The sequence below is a fragment of the Ahaetulla prasina genome, chromosome 1 (genome assembly GCF_028640845.1).
Source record: "Ahaetulla prasina isolate Xishuangbanna chromosome 1, ASM2864084v1, whole genome shotgun sequence".
Classification (NCBI taxonomy): domain Eukaryota; kingdom Metazoa; phylum Chordata; class Lepidosauria; order Squamata; family Colubridae; genus Ahaetulla; species Ahaetulla prasina.
In genome coordinates, this window is record NC_080539.1 from 261,161,030 (window position 1) to 261,184,559 (window position 23,530).

Below are 23,530 nucleotides of genomic sequence, written 5' to 3' on the forward strand. Positions count from 1 at the left end.
TCGAGTGGTGGGTGGATGGGGGTTAGTTTGGACCGCGCCCGGCTAAGGCGCGGAATGGGCGTGGAACGGGCGAAGGGTGACAATTTTTAACTTAAAGACAAGTTCCGGGAAGGACTACTAGGGCGAAGCTCTCCTCCACCCACCCACCTACTCAGTAGCGGCGGCGGGAGTAGTAGACCGGCTTGGGCTGGGTCGGGGCACAAGCGGCTCGGTCGTTTCGGAGATGGAGTGGGGCAGCCTGGGTACTGCCTCCCGCCAGCCCAGCTGCCGGGAAAGGTGACTCTATCGCCGGCCAAGTTCGAGCGGACCGTTGCGCTTCCACCGGGTGAGGTGGGCGGCCGCTTTGCTCCCAACCGCCGAAAGAAGGCAGGCAGGCAGGCGAGAAGGCGCTTGGGCGGGAGAGGGCCATGGGGGCCAACAGCACGGAAGACCATCTCTCTTCCAACAGCACCTACCGTCTTCCTGGACAGGACCCGGGCCGCAACTACGCCGCCTTGGCCTTGGGAACCTTCCTCATCCTCTTTATCATCAGCGGGAACTTGCTCGTCTGCCTCAGCGTCTGCACGGAGAAAGCGCTGAAGACCACCACCAATTACTTCATCGTCAGCCTCGCCGTGGCCGACCTCCTTTTAGCCATCTTGGTGCTGCCTCTTTACGTCTATTCCGAGGTAAAGACACCCCCACCCCCAGCGCTCTTTAACTTCTTCCAACTCTACTGACGGTTTATGGTGCGATCGTTTTTTTTCCTTAAGAAAGGGGGGGGGGAAGCTACCTCCACGGTTCGAGATATGTTGTATATCTGATTATTGGGGTTTTAAAGTGCCCCTTTGTGACCTGGTAATCTGATGCAATTGTAAATAAGCGTGGGAGAGAGGGGGGGGGAAGAACTGAATCCTAAACGTTTCATTGTATAATGTTGTTATAAGATGGCACTCCCCACCTGGTTGTAGATTCCATTGAATTTACTGGGACTTGGGGAAGATGTAAACTTTAGGATAGCATACATCATGGAAACCCAGAATTGAAAAAGGGCTAAGTTGCTACCTTCCTTAAAAGGGTTGGTGGTTTTAATGTCCAAACTCACAGAATGTAAATATTATTGTTTGGTTAGATTTAGTGTGCGCTACTACTTGTTGATTACAGTGGTTGACAGCAGAGCCGCCATGGGCTATATAGCCTTTGTAATGTGTAGGTTGCTGCATTTTCCGGACACCTGTAACTTTAAGGGGAAGCAATGGGACATCAGTATTGCAGTCAATTCAGCGTTGGTGGAAACCACAGTATATCCTGGGAACCAGCCCAGAGTGATTTTATTTCCAGATAAAGCTTCTCTCTCGCAAGTACCTTGCCTCATTCATGATATTTTACAAGGGTCTTCATCACATCATATTCCTTTTAGAACCCTTTCAGATTTTCTCATTACTTCTCCCCTCTTTTATCTATTCCTACTAAAAGATTGCTAAACAGTCAGAGGTGGAATTAATAAATTATTTTTATTAAATTTGCACTATAAAATGTATTTTTCTTAAAGATATTAGGTACATTTGCTTCCTAAACTAGAACTATAGTTTGAAGGCACATGATATATTAGGACCTTTTGGGTCAGGTGTGGACTGTGTCAGAAGCTCCTGACAAGCAAGGATATGAGCTTGTCCACTGGGAGAAGGAAGGTTGGGGATTTCTAGCATTCACTGAACTCTTGTGGTCTCCCGGCGGACAAGGTGATGGAAGAAGAGTCAGTTGGCATGATTGTATTCATTATTTGACTCTAACAAAGATTATATGAGCAGAGTTACTTTCTTCTGGAGAGTAATTAGGGTGATGGTCTGAATAGAATAGAATAGAATAGAATAGAATAGAATAGAATTTTATTGGCCAAGTGTGATTGGACACACAAGGAATTTGTCTTGGTGCATATGCTCTCAGTGTACATAAAAGAAAAGATACGTTCATCAAGGTACAACATTTACAACACAATTGATGATCAATATATCAATATAAATCATAAGGATTGCCAGCAACAAGTTATAGTCATACAGTCATAAGTGGAAAGAGATTGGTGATGGGAACTATGAAACGATTAATAGTAGTGCAGATTCAGTAAATAGTCTGACAGTGTTGAGGGAATTATTTGTTTAGCAGAGTGATGGCCTTCGGGAAAAAACTGTTCTTGTGTCTAGTTGTTCTGGTGTGCAGTGCTCTATAGCGTCGTTTTGAGGGTAGGAGTTGAAACAGTTTATGTCCAGGATGCGAGGGATCTGCAAATATTTTCACGGCTCTCTTCTTGATTCGTGCAGTATACAGGTCCTCAATGGAAGGCAAGTTGGTAGCAATTATTTTTTCTGCAGTTCTAATTATCCTCTGAAGTCTGTGTTTTTCTTGTTGGGTTGCAGAACCGAACCAGACAGTTATAGAGGTGCAAATGACAGACTCAATAATTCCTCTGTAGAACTGGATCAGCAGCTCCTTGGGCAGTTTGAGCTTACTGAGTTGGCGCAGAAAGAACATTCTTTGTTGTCCTTTTTTAATGATGTTTTTGATGTTAGCTGTCCATCAAAAGAGTATCAGTTCAAAGTTGGAGAAATCCCTTTCAAAATTTCACTTGATAAAGCAGCTGTGGAATAAACTTGGGTCATTCTTTCATGCCCTGAAAATAATGTGAAGGAATGCATATGAAACTGCATTGTTCTGATCTCTTTGGAAGGAAGTTAAGATATAAGCACAATTCAATAAATGCAATTAGAACAATAATTAAAATGCCCACAAAAATAGCGTAACAATCATAATCTTGGGATTAAATGCATAGAACCTTAACCTGATTTAGGAGGAGGAATTGTGTTGTTTTAACAGACTTTCTTTGGATAGATGTATTATGGTTATCTTTTTAGATATGAGAAATTGGAAGCTTAAAGGTTTGCCTTAAGAATTTTTAAGTGGCCTTTCTGTTTAGATATTTTTGGGCCAGATGCAGTATTGCTTAAGTGCTAGCTAATCTTAAAGAGCTAAACTGTAGTAATCTTTCCATGCCCTGTTGCACAAGCTTCCATTAAGTAATTTGAAGAAATGGGTCACATAATAGAAAACCTAGACTAATGTGTCTTTAACCACTGTTAAAGACAGTGTTTAATAGAAGCATGATTTAATCCAAAACATGTTTACTCAAAAATAAATCCCACTCTAGGAAGTGAGGTATGCTAAAGGATGTGGTTTAAAATTTCCTGACAATGGAACATAGGTCTAATGGAAAACACCTGGATAATTTGAAATTCAGAAAAATAACAGGATTCTTAATGATAATTATCATTAAGTCAGCTAGTTGATACATGAGAGATTTACACTAGTTGGAGACTAAACATTCTTTAAAAATCTGCAGTAACAGGCGACTCTATAATGTTTGGCAAACCAAACATGTCAAATGTTATCTCTAGATATGGAAGATATCTGGTTCCAAAGCTGAGCATTTGTAAGCCATATAAGGGAGTTTCAGAGATAAAAGTTTGGGAGTAGCTAGAATTAGTGACTGGGGGAAATATGGGTACCTTTCCTTTCTGATGTTCATTTTTGGAGTACCGTATATACTCGAGTATAAGCCGAGTTTTTCAGCACGTTTTTTGTGCTGAAAAACGTCCCCTCAGCTTATACTCGGGTCTATACGGCTTATACTCGAGGTTTTTTTTTTTTAAGCCCCTCGGCTTATACTCGAGTATATACGGCTTATACTCGAGTTTTTTTTTTTCTTTTTTTTACATTTTACCGGACGGGAGCCCTGCCGGTGCAGTGAGAGGCGGGCAGGGAGCCGCCAGCCTTCTCAGCTGAGGGAGGGAGGCTTTCCCCAACCGGTAGGTGCCTCATTTCCCACCCTCGGCTTATACTCGAGTCCCCAGTTTACCCCAGTTTTTGGGGTAAAATTGGGGACCTCGGCTTATACTCGGATCGGCTTATATTCGAGTATATACGGTAATGATAATTTTGTCATACTTCAAAGTACAGTATGTGCGCATAGAAGGTCTCTGTTTTCAGCTTCACTAAAAATATTGTCCAAAATAGATGTGACAATCCTTCTTAGATCTGATTCAAAATCATTTGAAGTTAATGGAAATCATGTGAGGGGAGCTAAATGTGGGATAGATTGAATGTCAGGAATATGTATTAGAATGTGAATTAGAAACAGTGATGCGACATTCATCGCACCCTATTATTATCCATTATCTTAACAGGCTGTTATTAGATGAAAAAAGCACTCATGTTTCCAAGGGTACATCTCATTTAAAAAAGAAAAGGAGCTCGATGAGCGCTAAAACATTATTCCATGCATGTGTTTAATGAACGAGGGTATTCTGTAATGATGTGGAGAGCACAGCCTCGGATTCCATTTAACTAAACCAAAAGATGCAGCGGCCCTTTGAGTCCCTGTACATGTGTTTCAATGAATTTTATTCTGGAAAAGATACGGCTTTCTGCAGTTTCCAAGGCTAAAGAAAAATCAATACAAGGAACTTTGCTTATTGGGGTTAGAATACACCATCTAGCTTTATTACAGCAGTGGATCTCTGAAACAATGAAGACATTGCCCTATTTGTGAATGATATTTGCAAGTCGGTGAACACTGCAACAGCTGAGGTAGAATGAAACCAAATCAAATGCTGCTTTGTAATTTTCAATCAAAGCCAAATGCAATTCTGTATATTAAGAAACCAGCATGAGGGCCAGAAAGATTTGCTAAAGGTTTAAGAGATTAGTATGTCCTGGAAGTAAAGAGTCAACAGCAAATAAAAAAGACAGAAGTGTGAATCATCTTAGTGGTTGTTAGCTTATGCTGGCAAATCTGAACCATCTATGGTTCATTCAACAGCATGCAACCCATCTACCATTTCATTTGAGATATTTGATAGTCTTTCAGGTTTTGCAGCCTTTGAAAACAGACCTATGTTCAGTTCAGCGAATAACGTTTATATACATCTGTCCTCAAAAATGCACTAGTACTTAAGTGGCCAAAACAAGGGATGATTAAGGAAGAAAATCAGTTGTGTTCTGATTTTTCCTCCTAACCTTTAGAAAATTTTCTAGTCTGTTGGAAACCTCAGTGCTTAAGTGGTAGGACTTCATGTCCCAATGAGAAGAGCAATATCAGGTAACACGAAGGACTGGTGGCTTCATTTAATGGGGAAGGCAGTGAATACATTTACAAGAATAAGAGATAATTTATGTCATCCTACACTCTTAAGAAAATACCTTTAATTCTGTACCAATGGGCAAATCGAGGGGGTTGTTTTGATACAGTCTTTTCTTTATGAAGGAAAGAAAGAAATTCTGTTTGCAGTGCCTTCTCTAGCTGATGGATGATGTTTGTTCCCCTTTGCCAATGTGGATATTTCCAGAGGGGGCGGAATACAGGATGCATCTTCCCAATGGCTTGTGGTTTTCTTGCTGATGGCAGGTGTACTTCCCTTGGGTTTCTGCAATTTGAACTGAATAGCCTTTTTGAAGGGGAAAGTAAAATAAATTATAATTATTTTTCCTGCAACTGGTGGGTGTATCCAGAGTAGTTTCTTCTCTGCCATTTTTCTGGGATGCAGTTTATCTTCTTTAGAGAATTTACTTTTGTACCCTTTATGTGTGAAAATGTTCTCTTTTTCTTTAAGAATAATTATACCCTATGATCAAGGTGTGCCTTTTTTCTGCTGCAATGTTGTATAATATCATGGATTAAAGGCGAAAACGGTTTTTTGAACACTGTAGAGACTCCTTCCTATCCAGAGTGCACTTCTAATTTTATATCGCTTTGTTTTTAAATATAGATTTTGAATGTGACTCTCTCATTTGCAGAACTGGGTTATTATCTTTTGTCTTTGAATAGAACATTGGGTAGTTTAAAAGAAGTCTGTTTATATTTTTATTCATGCGGAATTGTAGCTTTCACAGGCATCAGTGAATATTATAAGCAACAACGCAACCTTGTTTGGAAATAAGTAAGTAGTATGACCTGGGAATAAGAGTGTCCACTGGATTTTGCTCCCAGATCAGTGAGCAATATATGATTGCAAGTTTGATGGTCAAAAATAACATATCAACTAATATTACATGCTTATGCTTTGCTCTGTTGTATAGCACTTATTTCAGCAAGAGCAATACTGATGTTTAATCATCTCAGATGTTTTTTCCCCCCCTGGTCAGATTATCTGATCCAGAATGTTTTCATCACATTGCTGCACTGGGTTCATTGAGCAGCTTCCCCGTCAAATAAATCCTACTTGATACAATAATTAAGTTTTATTGGCTTGGTTTGAATTTCTTGAAAGAGTAAGCTTAGACCTTATTATATGTAGATATTCCCAGTTGGAATAGATGATGTTTGTGAGAAAGAGAGAATAGAATCAGAACATTTCACCAGAGATATATCATTCATTGATTGCCCCAGTTAATGTTGGTGTATATGTGACACTGTAAGGCCCACACAGAGAAGGCATTTGTGCATTGTGCACAAGAATAAGAGATAATTTATCTCTAATCCCACTGCCTTTAATGCAGTTACCATGGTTAAGAGTGTCGGTATTAAGAGCATATTCCAATTTCAGAATCCTTTAAAAGTATATTATTTTCCTCTCATCTGTGAGAGCTAAAATGTAGACTTTACACTGGGTACCTCAGCTTGGTTTGTGTGTAGATATGTGTACTTTTCTTAGATAACACTTCAGGTCTTTAAATACCAAATATTACTAGCATTATAGTTCCATCTAGAAGGGTTGACAGCTTTTCTGGTATCCCCAAAGTCTCATTTATTTCTTCATGCCTGAGTAGAGAAATTCTACTGCAAGCAATTTGGAGTAAGCAGAACAACATGGTATGGTTTTCTCTATTACAATCCTAGTAGCAATTTTTTATCATTGTACTGTGAGTTCTATTGGTATTGGATAAAAGGTAAAGCCAGCGGGTGGTCAATTTAATAGTCTTTTCCCTGCTAGGCTGCTACTGCCTATTGAGGCAAGTTTGAGTTAACTACTTAAGAAGTTATTTTTAATACAGTTCATTAGGAAAAAGAGGAGCCTGAATCATCAGTGATTGGCTAAGCAATTCCCTTCTTGGAGTTTTTAAATCTTTGCTTGCTGATAAGCAATGGACCTGATTTAATTTGTCATTCAAAAGGAAAGTTTGATCTACCCAGCAGGGATTTACTGGTTTTGTGAAATAGAATACACACAGTGTCATATATCACACTTTATTTTTTTCCCCTCTATATAGTTTTTTGTTAACTCCATTTCTGGTAAATCAGAGTCACTGCAGATCACATTACTTTCCAAATAAGATTCTTACTAATAAAGAGTTCACTATCTTTTGATTTCATAGGCGGGAAATGGCAATGCAGATGTGGAGGAACTGGTGGTGTGGACTGTAGAGACCCTGAATCTGTTATTCAACCCAAAATGCCCTCGGTTAAAGAACCTTCAGTCTGGATCCCCAGAGGATCCAGTCTTAGAGCTCAGTTCTAGAGAGAGCCTGACATAAATTGTCTTCATGGAGACACAGTGGAATGGAAGGTTTCAAGCCAAGGGACTCCCATTTAAGTTTCTGCACCTTTGAGAAGTAAAAGGCAATATTTAAGTGGAGCTCAACTCCTGGGGATTCTACCTATGCCATTTTCTGTCTTACTATTGCTGTCTTCTGAAATGTGTTTTTTCAATTTTCCAGTCTAGCCAACAGCTTTAAGAATCCCACACAGTTTTACAACCAGCTATAAACTAGGGATTAGCTTCTGAGATCAGCCTCTATGTAGAAACACAGTAAACTTTATTGAATATTTTAAAAAAAATCAAAACTTTGGTTTTAACTGAATGCCACCTTGAATTCTGGGCTCTGTCCAGGGTCCTGAAAGTTTTCTCTTCCTTCACATATATACACAGAGCATTCCTCTTCTCTGTTTTTAGAAATCTGTATCTTGACTGAGCACTACCCATCTTTTGCCCTAGCCAAGACTTTCGCTTGATTGCACCTTCTTGGCTTACATTACATTTGGACTGTTTTGCCAGAATGGATAAATATTTCCCTTTGTTAACATAAGAAGATAGTGATACTATCTCTGTAATCTAAGACTGTATTAACTGTACTAATACTCATAACAGAATTTTCAAGTCTCCAAAGGGTTGAACTTCAGTTTCTTTGATTTCCCATTGCATGCAGCTGGAGTAAAACCTATAGAATTCAGAGCAAATTATAAAATAGTCGTGCAAGAGGGAGGATTTGGAACATCATAGACAATTGACCATAATTTCCTGGGAATCCACCTTTTCTTTCCTGGCTTATATTCAGCTTTCCAATTTAGTTCTTTCCTCACTAATTAGATAAAAATAATGGTTAAATGTTTTGCTTAACATCAGAATATTTGTGCAGAAAAATGGCTAGACACTCTGATATTTAATGGCTTATTTGGTGGGAAAGTTTAGAAATCTGAAGTTTCATTTTAATTCTAGAGAAATCACGTCTGCCACCTCTAATTTTTAGGAGATTCTTAATTTTCATTTAATTGAGCAGCTGAATCTAACAGTAAATAAAAGTCGGGAGTACAATATTTTATACTTCTGCAATTTCAGTTGCATGAGATGGAGAACCAGGCTCTATTCATTGGGGCCATCTGCAGAATCCCCATAGGTTAAATCCAATCTGTAACAAACAATAATGATTTATCAAAATAGGTATGTGTGTAATTTTTAAAGGAATAACCAACTTTATAATTTGTTTTCTTACCATCTGACACATTTATTTTTGCAGAGACATATGTAAGGAAGCCATTATATATTTATTTATTCAGTGTTATATGTGTATAGGATAAAATCACTGCAAATGAAAAAGATGGAACTAGATGTGCTGCCATACTCCCAATACTTCTGATCTTTTGGTGTTGAATGAAGGAGTCTGCAAAGGATTTCCACTTTCATTTGCAAGAAAATGAGTAGAAATCGTTTTATTTACATTATAGCAGAATGCAAAGTGACTATTTTGGACAAGCAGGACCTTAATGGCACCACTGAGTGAGAAATTGTAGAACTCACATATAGGGGGTTTCAGGGGATAATCCCAGAAGGTCTCAACAAATAATGGGCATTTAATCCGTCCATTTATTGGTGCCATTCATTGTTGTTGATTTTACTCCTAACAACTGCATATAATGATTTCCCCCATAATGATCTATCCCTGACCTCTCCCTTCAGATCTTCCAACAGTTGCATTCATCAACACTAATTGAATCCATTCACCTTGCTGCTGGACATAGTCTTCTCTTTCCTTCCATCTTTCCCAGGATTAGAGCCTTTTCCATAATGTATCCCATAACATGTCTGAAGTAAGATAATTTCAGCCTGGTCACGTCTGCCTTGAATGAGAACTCTCAGTTGGTTGGTTTTCTTGTCTGTTCTCTGTGTTCTTATAGTTTAGTCCTCAGTAGCAAAGTTTCTGTTTTCAAATAAGATAAATCGGGGATGTAAGAAATGGCATTGACTGGTGTGTTTAAACCATTTATATTTATTGAAATCATTTTTATTTCTTCCTCCATATTCCTTCTTTTTTTAAAAAATTGAAAAAGTTTTACAAAATTCCCCTTTCCCCTCCCCTTTCCCCTCCCTCTCCCTTCCCAAACCCCCCTCCCCCCCGGACTTCCCGGAACAAACACAAGGTATAGTAAAAATAAAGCAAACATATACTAAAAAATTTTCCTTCCTAACTAAATTATAATCCTTCAATTCTCATCAATTCCTAACTTCCCCCAAAACAATCAAAAATACCTCCATATTCATTCTTATTCGTTTATTACTCTTAGTTTTCTTGTGCTTCTTGTTTCTATTTGGAGTCTGCCTCCCTTTATCTAGATTATTTTTATTTGTTCATAGTTTGTGTCTAGAATGTTGCATTTTTAATTATGATATGTTTTGAAATTTTTTATAGAGAGACACCCAAGTCTGTGGTTGAGGTAGCATACTTATTTTAAAATGATTTTTTTTTCACTTCAAAGAGTTATACTTCTTTTGTTGCATATATTTATCTGGGTTATTTTTATTCAGGGTAAGCACATGCCTAAATAGAGCTTGATCAAGTCTTCTTTTGAACCTGCACACAAAAATGCGATTGAGAGAAGTGGTTCCTACATCTTTGATAGCTGTATAAAGGAGGAATCTCAGTCACTGTGGTTTTTCTTGTGTACCTATGCACAAGCCAATTGTCTTTTTTGTATAACTTGTGTAAGTACAAGAAGTGTTGTAGACTCTTTTTTGAATGTGATTGTCCTTTTATCACACATTTTCACACATTCAGAAGCAAATAGCCAGATACCAAAATCTGGCAGTTACCAAAACAAGATAACACAGTCACGATTTATTCCATCAAAGAGAGATACATCTAGTTCTTTGCTTTATGTGTTTAAAAGAAAGAGCTGCAGGAATCTGGACTTCGATTTCACTGTAAATAGAACTCCCTTTTGATATACAACAGTCTCTGGAATTCTTTTGGCTTTCTACTATAAAGATACTGGTCAAAATTCTTGGATTCTTGTGCACCTGTTGAAATGTTTTCTATCCAGTCTATCCTGAAAATGCCTGATTGTGCTAATGGAAAGGGATGAGTGACAGTTGCCAAAGCATCCTGCTCCATGAAAGGCTGCCTCCAGGATGTACCTGAAACTAGCTAAAAGTTCTAGCCATCACTTCTATCTGCTGTTCAACCAGGAACTGCAAGTACAAGAAAACCCCAGATGGCAGGCCTGCTTCTTCCAGGGGAATGTGATGCCTTCCAGGGATAGAACTATATTTCCAAACAGGCATAACATCTTGTTGGAATTTAATTTAAACTCCCCAGTCAGAAGGAGCAGAGATAGTATAAAACAGGACCTCAAATGTTCAATACCCACTGATGATCCCAAATTTTGCTAAGAGGTCAAGCAGGATCAGAAGGGTCACACTCCCTTCCTCCAAGTCCTACTTTAGGTTACTACAAGTGTGATCAATGCAGTTTTCATTCAATGCCCAGGTCTAAAACATGCTAATTTGCTTCCTCCAGAATCCTTGAGTCCCTGCTGCCTTTTCAACAACCTTCCTAAAAACACCGTTGGAAAAAAGACTCAAGTTGTTCAACTCTGCTAGATTTAGGGATGTCTTCTTCAAGAGTGAGTCTATGGCTACCTTTTTACCTGTCCAAGACAGACATGGTGATAATGTCCAATTCAGGCATGCTATTTCCTTAAAAGTGTTAAAAGGAAGAGCATGACTAGCATGTGGCAATCATATTTTCAGTCTCAATTTGTACGTTGTCCTGTAATGGCATAGTCAACATTAATGGCATTTGGCCATTCGACAACTGGCTTCCTTTTTATTTGACTTCAGAGCCACAGCAGCATGGATTTCCAGTTTCATTTTGCTTCTTCCTTCATTATCCATTTTGTGGCCCGATTCAAGCCATTGCCATGTGCAAAGTTCCTAAATTTAAAATCAATTAACCATTTCACCACAATGGTATATTTTGCCATCTCATTTTACTACGAGATACAAAACTGATACAAAATGAATTTATTTGCAATGGCAGATTTCCTTGGACATTAAATCCCATCAGTATGGGTTGGATGCAGATGATGAACAGATTATGTATGATCTGATGCATCTTCCTTATCCCGACTTTCTCTGAAAAATCTGTTTTTCTCAACTGATTTAAAGCTGCAGTTTTGGAAAGCTACTAAAGGAAAGTATGGTACAATTTCCTTTTAGCCCAGTGACACTAAAAAATTATGAAATCAGTTTCTCTGGAAGGAATGAGCTGTGCTCTTCACTAGAAGAATTGGAAAAGACTAACAATTTTGTGGGCAAGCTTTTTAGGTACCTAAAACATGAAGAAATGAAACGATGGTTTGAATCTATGCATATTTGTACCCAGAATGTAAGGTTTTAAAAGATTACCCATAGCAGCAAATGTGATCTGCAACTGCAGAGCTATTTTCAGGTTCTGAATGTCATCATATGTGTTTCATGCTCACCTTCCCAAAAAGAAAAAGAAAAGTAATCATGTATTGTATTGGCTGACATATACTTATTGAGAAGCAATTGTATTTTATGGCTTCCACAGGAAATATATTCTCCAGTATAGAAATATTTCCTAGATAACAAGAATGCAGGGAAGATACTTACAGAGAAACTGGGATTTGAAAACAAGGAGATATCCTGGTGGCTGAAGGCTCATCTTTCACAGCAGTTTCTGTTCACCCTATTTTTATAATAATAGGGGGGATTTTGTATTTTCCGCAGTGACAATAACTGTATTTAATAAAACTGCAATTACTGAATAACCAGGCTTTGTAATAGCACACATGAAAGAAGATTTAGGCATGTGAACCACAAATGCAGGTTCCCCACAGGGATGGGCAACCTGTGGTTATTGTTTGCCTTTTGATTTTTTAAAATTAATTGATTTGGTTTTTTTACAGCCCTCAGAATCCCTTCTAACTATGATCACTAAAAGCATAGCTGTCTGCTACCCCCAGTTTGGTTGGGAAATAGGTGAAAATTGTGTTGTATAGTGCAAAATAAGTCTATCACAAAGCAAGGACCCCCAAAGACCTCTGCAAACTGAACCTGCAGATGTGATTCCACAGATTCTGTGGCCATCCAAAGCAGGGGTGAAATGCTACCAATTTGTTCCGGTTTGGGTGAACCGGTAGTGATAAAAAAAAAGCTACCAGTTCATCTGAACTGATATTTCCGAAGATCAGCTGTGCCTCATGATTTATATTCGCTAGAAAACAGGAAATCCTGCTTTCTAGCTAATGTAAATAGCGCAGCAGAGCTTTCTCCCCCTCGCTGTTCTACTTACCTTCAAACAGCTCCTTTTTCCACGTGAAGCACGTGTTTGGTGCGTACTGTGCATGTGCACACAGTGTGTGTCTGGTGCACATTGCGCATGCACAGGCAGCGAACCGGTGGCAACCGGCAGAGGATTTCACACTGATCCAAAGGTTGCTCAATTCTCATTTACCATCTCAAAAGAAAATTGGGAGTAAGTTTATTTATTTATTTATTTATTTATTTAATCACATTTATATCACATTTATATTATAAGTTCAATTGAGTTCCAATGCTGTCATCCATGGAGAACAACACCGGGACTTTAAAACACTGGGCATGTCACCCAGGAGACTAGAAACCAGAAATAACGAAACTCAGCTTGACTTGGAGCAATAATTCTGAATGCAATGGCCTACTAACATTTTAAATAGAAAATAATATGTAATTTAGCAAGAAAAGGAGACTGAATATAATCACAAAATTCTATTAGAACCAATGATAGAAGCTAGTGTAAGCCTATTGGGTTGGGCTAAAATGTTTAGGCACAGGTCAAGTGAGGGCCTATTTGTGTTTGATGAGACTTGAAAATCAATCCTTGTTGAGTACTTTTTTAATAACGTCCAGTGCAAATGAATCAGCAGCCATGCAGATGACTTTTTAGATATGCCATTATGAGTATTTTGAAGGATAGTTGATCTGTTACTTGCTTTGGAAAAAGAAACAAGGGAAAGATCAAAATGAATGATGTTCAGTTAAACACATTGATTCTTTAGCCTTTCCTCTTTTTTTCCCCAAATTCCTCAGAAAAACAGATAGGTACATATTTTGTTGGCATTGTACTAGGTTTCAGTGTAAGTTTTATCGTATGATGATGGTAAACAAATATTTCTGGTGGGCTCTTCCCTTTGACCCCAAAGCACTGGATTCAGTTCCTGGGAGCACACACACACAAACAGACAGCAAATCCACTTGCAAAAAGTTGGGCTGTTTGCTTATGTATTGCCTTAGGCTCTGCTTGGTAGCAAAATGCTGTTTGTTTGTTTGTTTGTTTGTTTATTCGTGTGTGTGTGTATCAGTGTTTGCATATTTAACAATGAGAAGCCTTTCATTAAACTTTCTTATCAGGAGATGTACAGGTTTAAAAGTTAATTCAAAATTAATTTGGTGGGCCATTCCCATTAGTGATTGGTAGTGTATTATTCAAACAGCATTGCCAAATAACATGTGTAAATAAGGGCTTCTATATGTGAGAGGGATCGAACAGCTCAAGATGGCTGGCATGGGCAAAGTCTTTCCCTTTGTATATGTGTGTCATGTCCATGCATGTTAAAAGGGACAGGACTCTGATCACGCTTGTTAGCTCTACTTTTGCAAATTTCCTTGCAGACACTTATGTGAAGATTAGATTTTTGTAACTCAGCTGTGGCTGGACTAGGCTAATAGGGAAATGTTGTGTGCCCTAAAAGCAGCAGCAAGCAAATTCTCTGCCTAGGTAATCCCTAAATTATGAGGTTAAACAAGAAGACTAGGACTCATGATAAAATATGATTTCTTCAGTTTTGACTTTGTACAAACCGAACTGTTTCAACTAATAAAAACCACACATTCCAAAATGTATGACGTAGCCAGTGGAGGCTTATTCAACGAATTATACCTAAACAAAAGGAACAGTTAACCCTTGCAGAAAGAAACTCAGCAAATGTGTGAAGTGAGGCAAAAGAGTACTATAATTATAAATTCTCTGCCTCATTTTCACTGCAGTAACTCAGAGGTTTATACAGGCAATAAGAAATTCCCGCTGGGTAGCATCACAGCAGGAGTAAGATACAACCACCTGAATGTCCCTATGAAAAATTACATTAGAACAGCATAGGCTGAATTGTTTTGGAAGACCTATCCTGCGAATGTGCAGAGGGAAGGATGCCATCACAACCATGTGGCTTTATCCTCTCACTTTGCAATTTGGTAGGAAGTTGATGCAAAACCCGTTTTTTCCCTGGCAGGACAGTTTTACAGGAGCCTTATAGACCAGCAGTGTGGTAGAGGCCTTCATAGAGAACAGATGAATTTACAGCACTGGAGGCTTTGTTTACTGTATGTACTGTATGTGTGATAGAAATTAATAGCTGTATTGATGCAACATATCAGTAGACCCTGCAGCTGCTAGGATGACGATGATTTGTGCAACTTATTAAGGCTAATTATTTTCAACCTTGATTAGGTTTTGTGCACATGGAAAGCCTCACAAATCACATCCATTTGGTTAATCCGTGATTCAGACTATCTGAATTAAAAAAACTGTATGAATGATCTAACGCAGCTATCCTTATGATGCTATTTTCTCTGAAAACTTTGTTCCTGTGCCTTTGAAAGGGACATAGGTTTTATGATTATTTCACTACAGCTGTTCACCAGCAGAGACAGAAAGATGGAAGAAAATACATTTGTTTCTTTTCTTCAAATTAGGCAGATTGGAAAGGGGCTAAAATTTGTTATGCTAACCTGAAGTGGATTCGGTTTAGAAATACAGTACGCAATTCGGCCAAACTCTCAAAACATACCCCAGTATCTTATCTGTACTTATAGAAAAATTGACACGATTCTTTTAGCTTTTGCTCTCAGATTGTTAAGCACCTGGTGTTTTGATAAAGATTGACCATCTGATTTTATATTCAGCAAAATAAGAGAAATTGTGTGCCATAATGGTTCCACATATCAACTGCAACCTTGTAAACCAGCCCTTTTAAGTTGGAACAAAAATGGGAGGGACTTGAGAAAAGCTGATTAGTTTATTTAATCCTGTGACTCTTCCTCCATCCCATTTTAAGACTCAGGTCCTGGCTTCATCCAGTCAGCTTTCCTTTTCTTTCTTTTCCTGCCTTCATTATTTTTTTCTGCGGGGGTGGGTGGGTGGGGGTGGAGACCCTTAACAGATGAAGAGAATCTGAAGATCTCAAAATGTTATAAGATTGGTCCTAATAAGATCATTATCTGACTGTGACTTCTAATTCTTTTAATAATCATTTCCACGGTGAGATAAGGAAGAATAATTAAATGCACATACCCTTTAGTTTTAGCTTCGTCACATTTGATAGAAAAGTGTGTGTTTGATCATATGCTTGTGTGTTGTCTGCTAATATTAAAATGGCAAATCTCAAACTTTGTATTTTCTGAAAGAGGATGGAATCTCTATGATTCTTCGTGAGTCAAAGTCATGGTTTCACTAGTTAGGCTTGGAGAAGAAATGAATATAATATTTTTAATCATTATACTTATACATTACGTATGCTAAAGACCAGCTTCCAAAAATTCCACTATGTCGGATACTTCCTGGAGAAAAAAGGAAATGAGGCCAGCCATAGAAAACTTGGCATCAAACACTTAAGGAAGATCCTTGAGATCATTAATGTCCCTTGGGATGATGCTGAAGATGCTGCACATGATCAAAACTGTTGAAAAGCACTTGCTGCCCATTATGCTCTGCACAGGGCCTAAGGATGATGATAAATCATTACATTTTAACTTGTATTGTTGGTATTCCACTAACTGCCCAAAGTGTGGGGGGGGGTGTCAGGTGGCATTTAAATTTATTATTGTTGGTCACACACAGTTAGCCAGCTGTTTTAGACTGGATTTGGCATTTTTATCCACCTACCCTACACAATGACCCAGGCTAGGCAGATGTTGCTACATAGTGTTAAAGATATTGTTGCAGGATGTAAGTTATTCCAAGTAAAGCTGCCTTTTGCAATTGATTGATGGTGATTTTGTGTTCAAGTGGTGCTCCACATATTTTGGGATTGCACCTAAGGCACCTATTACTATTGATACTATTTTTGCTTTCTTTTGCCAGAGTGGTTTTACTTCTATTCACAGATCTTTGTATTTTGTGATTTTCTCCAATTCATTCTCTTCTATTCTGTCTCCAGGTATTGCCATATCCACTATCCAGGTTTTCTTGTGTTTCTTATTGATTGCTATTAAGTCTGAGGTGTGATATGGCAATGTTTGTCTGTTTGAATTGTAAAGTTCCAGAGTACTTTAGCTTCTTCGTATTCTATTACTTTGGGGTCCCACCAGTTCTTGCTTACAGACAAGTGGTATTTTTTGCAGATATTCCAATGTGCCATTGATGCTACTTTATCTTTAGATTAATTAGAATAATATATTTAATATAATTACAACTGCAGAAAAAACAATTGCTACCAACTTGCCTTCCATTGAGGACCTCTATACTGCATGAATCAAGAAGAGGACTGTGAAAATATTTACAGATCCCTCACATCCAGGATATAAACTGTTTCAACTCCTACCCTCAAAACGACGCAATAGAGCACTGCACACCAGAACAACTAGACACAAGAACATTTTTTCCCCGAAGGCCATCACTCTGCTAAACAAATAATTCCCTCAACACTGTCAAACTATTTACTAAATCTGCACTATTAATCTCATTGTTCCCATCACCCATCTCCTTCCACTTATGACTGTATGACTGTAACTTTGTTGCTGGTATCCTTATGATTTATATTGATATTGTTTCCTGATTGCTTATTTGTACCCTATGACTATCATTAAGTGTTGTAAGTATTGTACCTTGATGAAGGTATCTTTTCTTTTATGTACACTGAGAGCATATGCACCAAGACAAATTCCTTGTGTGTCCAATCACACTTGGCCAATAAAATTCTATTCTATTCTATCTTGCCATTGTTGTTTGTAGTCAGTCTGTAAGATCTGCTTGCAGCAGCTAATTAGATACACACTGTTTATTCAGCTTCTTTGCACAGGCAGCATTTGTTTTCATTTGTTGTTGTCTCTATTTTGGCTTTGTAGGCATTTGTTCTTAAGGCTTGATCTTGTGCAACCAGAATTAGCCCGTCTGTCTCTTTCTTCAACTTTTTTGTTCTTAGCCACTGCCAGGTCTTGTTTTCTGCTTTTGCCTGGTAGTTTTTCTGTCTACTGGCCATGTAATACTTTGCCTTGCCATATTTCTAATATTTCTATATTATTCTTCATTTTGTCTTTCTTGTAAACCAAATGTTTGGTCTTTCCTCTGTTCATAAGCCTTCATGGTGCACTAGCTTCAGTACATCATCTTCACTTTCCTTTAGATATTCTTCCAATGCCCTTTTTTCTTCTTCAACTGTTTGGTGTATTTGCAAGATTCCATGCCCACTTATTTTCCTTGTTAAATAGAATCTGTCAACGTTGCTTCATAGATGAAAGGCAAGATTCATTGTCATTATTTTTCTGGTTTTACTAGCCAGAACCTTTAGTTCTGCTTGAGTCCAATCCATTATTCCAGCTGTGTATCTAATAATTGAGATTGTCCAGAGTTAATTGCCTTGATGGTATTTCTTTCACTGAGTTTGGACTTTAGAATCTTTTTTTGTCTCATGATGTATTCACTTCTAATCTTTTTCACAACTTCAGTCAGCTGGATGTTCTCAGTTTGTAGGATACCCAGGTATTTGATCGTCTTCATCCAAACTCTTGATGTTATTTCCATATAGCATCTTGATTCCTTCAGTTTTCACTATTTTTGCTCTATTGATGGTAAGACAGGCACATTTGTTCAGTCCAAACTCCACTGCAATATCTCGGCTGTAAATACAGATAGGGTTGAACAGTAGCCATTCTATTTCAGATAATATTTTTCTTTAGATCATCCATGTAAAGGATGTTTAATAGCCATACCTTAATTTCTTCAGTATTGTTGAAAGAAGAATCAATGCAATGACAAACAACAGTGGCGATAGGGAGTCTCCTTGAAAGATTCCTCTCTTGATATTAACCTCTACTAGTCTATCATCATTGAATAGCAACTGTGGCTTCCATTGTGCCATCGATCTTTGCCCAAAACTTCTGATGTTTCTACTGACTCCTATCCCAAAGAGGCAACTGGACTTTCTGTTTTTTCTTTAAAGACATTTTGCTTCTCATTCAAGAACTTCTTCAGCTCTTCCATTCCCCACCATCCAGTTAGAGCTGAAGAAGCTTCTTGGATGAAAAGCGAAACATCTTCAAAGAAAAACCAGAAAGTCCAGTTGCCTTTTGAAAAAGCATCTTTGGGACAACCATGACCTGGACAACTGAGAAACTCCATAACTACAGACTCCTATTATTTCTACGCACTTAGTAGTCCAATCATGTAGCAGAGCATTGAATGTCTTTTTGTAATCAATCCAAGCTACATTTAGGTTGGTCTTCCTTCTCTTGCAGTTTTCCAAAATGATCTAGTCAATTAGGAGTTGATATTTTGTTTGTGTGCTGTTCAGGCAGTTTCCCCTCTGCTCAGGTAAAAGAGATTATTTTCAACTAGATACTGTTGGACTGCATCAGCCACCAGCCAATTAGCAATTTAAAAGTTGTCTGTAAGCAGGTACTTAGCCTATAGTTAATAATAATAATAATAATAATAATAATAATAATAATAATAATAATAATAATAATAATAATAATAATATAATTTTTATACCGCCCTTCTCCCAAAGGACTCAGGGTGGTGCACAGCCAGATAAAATCAACAATCCATGGATATAACACAAATAAAAACAATGCTAAAAAACTTATTAAATTTGGCCCCTAAATTAAAATACATAAACCATAAAACCCCATTTAAAATTACAAATACAAATACTAATTCTATGCCAGTCCTGCACGGAAGAATAAATACGTCTTCAGCTCGCGGCGAAAGGTCCGGAGATCTGGAAGTTGACGAAGTCCTGGGGGAAGCTCGTTCCAGAGGGTAGGGGCTTCCACAGAGAAGGCCCTTCCCCTGGGGGTCACCAGCCGACATTGTCTGGCTGACGGCACCCTGAGGAGGCCCTCCCTATGGGAGCGCACGGGTCGGTGGGAGGAAAACGGTGGCAGAAGGCGATCCCATAGATAACCCGGTCCTAAGACATGGAGCGCTTTAAAGGTGGTAACCAGCACTTTGAAGTGCACCCGGAAGACCACAGGCAGCCAGTGCAGCTTGCGCAGGATAGGTGTTATATGGGAGCCACGAGTGGCTCCCTCAATCACCCGCCTGGTGCTACCCCTTTTGTTGCCTGGTACTACCCCTTTTGTTGGATCTTTTATTATCCGGTAACATTAAGTAGTATGTTGTTAAGTTGCTTGACATTGTTATTATCATTACAGCTCATTGTGGCTTGCTTAAGCTGTCAGAAATGAAGTAAGGAGCAGATTTCGACTATCTCACTTTAGTCTTTTTTTTTTTTTTTAAGAAAAGTTGTTCCTGGCCTTCTGGGGAATCCCAGGTCAGAGCTGGATAATCTTCAGGCAGTTAATAAATGCTTATACTGAGGCATTTGTCCTCTCCTAGCCTGACCCCTCGATCAGATTGAAAGTTAAGGAATGATGAAGCTACAGTTTATAAGGTGTAAATAAGCCATCTCTCCTGACATCATTCCTAGGTAATATTTATAGCACCAACAGGGTGAGGATTAAGTGATATTAGCACAGGGCTTTGTGATTTACTTTCTTCCTAATATGATCCAAGATTTTACAAACAGATAGAGGAGCCATCAGTGCATATTACAATAATAATGGAAGATTCTAGAATATTTTTATTGTGAAGTGATTTGGTATTTACTATTTGGTTATAGAGGTGTGCTGCAGTTGCTACTGATAAAAGCAGATGTTTTAGCCACCTCTGTATTGGCTTTGTTTGTATCTCCTTTGGAGAAATCTTTCTCCTTCTGAGTCATGACATTTGATACCCATAGTGTTCACGGTCCAGGAATAAAATTGTTTTATACCACATTCTGGATATTTGATTTTCAAGTTTGGTGAGGTTCCCCCCCCCCCGTGTCTTCCATCTATCTCTTTCCTCCCCTCATTTGTTTCAGTATGTAAGCCTCCTAGTATGATGTAGAGCAACAAAGAGGGTTGAATGATTGCACTGAGACAGGCATGTGTGGGAGGAGATGCAGCTATTTCACCCACCACTGCCACTTGATTGCTGGTTTTAGAGCTACAACTCTGAATGCCTGATTGCAACCTGGCAACCCTCTTGATAGTGTCAGCCGTTGAAGAGGATCTTTTTTAAAAAAAAATTATTTATTTATTTTCGTCACAACAGTATATACAATCATCAACATAAAAATAACTCATCATGAGAGAAAAGTATATATAAGTAAAAGTATAAGTAAAAGTATGCATATAATATTATAATGAAGAGAACAATAGGACAGGAACGGTAGGCACTTTTGTGCTCTTATGCACGCCCCTTATAGTCCTCTTAGGAATGGGGTGAGGTCAATAGTAGACAGTTTTTGGTTGAAGATTTTGGGGTTTTGAGTAGAGACTATAGAGTCAGGTAGTGAGTTCCAAGCATTAACAACTCTGTTACAAAAGTCATATTTTCTGCAATCAAGTCTGAAGCGGTTGACATTAAGTTTGAATCTATTGTTTGCTCTTGTATTGTTGTGATTGAAGCTGAAGTAGTCTTTTACAGGAAGGATATTACAATAGATGATTCTGTGTGTTAAACACAGATCATGTCGGAGTTGGCAGAGTTCTAAGTTTTCTAAACCCAGAATTTCAAGCCTGGTGGTATAAGGTATTTTGTTGATTTCGGAGGAGCGAAGAACTCTTCTAGTAAAATATTTTTGGACGCGTTCGATAGTATTAATGTCAGAGATGTGGTATGGGTTCCAGACGGATGAGCTGTATTCAAGAATAGGTCTGGCAAATGTTTTGTATGCTCTGGTTAGTAGTGTAGAGTTTTTGAAAAAGAAGCTACGTAAAATTAAGTTTACAACTCTTAGAGCTTTTTTTGCTATGTAGTTGCAGTGGGCTTTGGCATTTAGGTCATTTGATATAAAAACTCCAAGGTCTTTGACAGGGGGGGTCGTCAGTAAGGTAATGTCCATCAAGCTTGTACTTGATATTAGGGTTCTTTTTACCAATATGTAAGACTGAGCATTTGCTGGTTGATATTTGAAGTTGCCAAGTTTTAGACCAATCGGAAACAAAGTCGAGGTCATTTTGAAGGGTAGAAGTATTGTTAGTGGTATTGAATAGTTTGACGTCGTCAGCGAAGAGAACACAATAATTAGAGATAAGGTCACAGAGATCATTTATATATAGTATGAAGAGCGTTGGTCCAAGAACACTACCTTGAGGAACGCCACTTTTGACAGGAACAGGATTTGATAGAGCATTGCCAATTTTGACCACTTGTTGTCTGTTTGATAGGAAGGCATTTATCCAATTGTGGAGAGATCCTGAAATGCCGTAGGATTTTAGTTTTAAGAGAAGTTTGTCATGTACTACTGAGTCAAAAGCTTTGCAGAAGTCTATGTAGATTGCATCTATTGTTTTTCCTTGATCAAGGTTGGTAGTCCATATGTTTATGTCTTCTCAAAGAAAAGTAGCAGAGCCACAACCTGAGAATCCAACTAGAATTGTGGCTAAAGAATATAGTGAAGGGAACCCTCAAGTATGAACTTTGAATGCATTCACTGATTTTTCTTCAGTTCCAGGGAGGCGTTTGGTCTTTGGGCCCAGTCCTATGCGATGCCTTGATGACCATGGATGTCATGCTATGTACTGCCTCCATTTTCAATCTCTGTGCTATCAGCGTGGATCGGTAAGAAACTCTGCTCATTATGGCTTTTAGATGCTAAGTTTCCCAACTCTTTCAGTTCTAACACATATTATACCTACATACATACACACTTATTTATTTAATCTGCTTTTAAATTGCCTCAGCCACTGAAGCAACTCTAGGAGGGTTCTTTAGGAAAATTGAGGAAACATAAGTTTAATGCTGCCATCCACAAGGACTGCAAGTTTTTCATTTGTATTTCATTCAGCATCTATAGTAGGTGTGGATAGATCAATCAGTATCCACTCTGTCACAATTTACTATGTATTTGTTTTGTACATTCCGGCTTTAAAATGTACAGAAATGCTTTGATTTCTCTAATCAACGTACATTTTTTTCCCAATTTTCTTTACTAATTATATATCTGAACATCCATTTCTCTTGCAGATGTATGTGGGATATTGTAAAGTGAATTGTAAAATTCAAAGTTTGCAGACTGAAGAATATCTTTGTTCTAATAACTCATTTTTGTCTATAATATATAATTTAGGTCTATTGACCGAAAATGTAGAGAGAACAATGCTCTCCCCTAAAATACCCACTACTTTATAAAGGCAAGCTTTTTGCAGTCCATAAAGCAATATTCTATTCAGGAAAGGCAAATTCAGACATGATCAACACCCTTCTCACTAACAGAAACTGAAGAACTAATTCTTCCAATAATTGCATTTTGGATTTTCTTATTGGAAAGAACTTGCCTACCAAAGAAAGGCAAGAAGGAAACTGAGAAACTCTAGGAAATGTAGGTGGTTTATTGTCTATACGTTGCTTCTGACTGTTTTGTTTTTGTTCTGTCCCCCCCACCTCACCTAAGAAAACACACATGCCGGAAGAACGTCTGCCAGCAATTTATTTACAAGTTGGCCTGGTTTCCTTTGGCAGAGGAAAGTTCTGGCAGCTAATCTCCAAGTGTTTGCCCATTCAGGTCTTTACATAGAGATATGAATCCCCCCACATTATCTTTAATAAAGATATTGCCCATTTGTGATTCATATATTCATTTGTGGTACAGGGATAAAAATACTTGGGGCTATGACAATCAATTCAATCAAAACCTCGTCTGAATTTATTCCTCCACGTGCTAAAAATGTCCTGCTCT

At 38.3% G+C, this 23,530-nt stretch overlaps 1 protein-coding gene across 1 annotated transcript in view; it reads left to right on the top strand.

Annotated features, from left to right (window-relative positions):
* The first annotated feature begins 280 nt into the window (after positions 1-280).
* The window catches only part of DRD4 (dopamine receptor D4), a 30,689-nt gene continuing 7,439 nt past the window's right edge, over positions 281-23,530 (top strand). The window contains exons 1-2 of the mRNA XM_058157101.1: positions 281-668; positions 22,301-22,413. Of these exons, the coding sequence (XP_058013084.1) occupies positions 408-668; positions 22,301-22,413 (374 nt within the window). The 5' untranslated portion in view covers positions 281-407. The remainder of the gene's footprint in view (positions 669-22,300; positions 22,414-23,530) is intronic.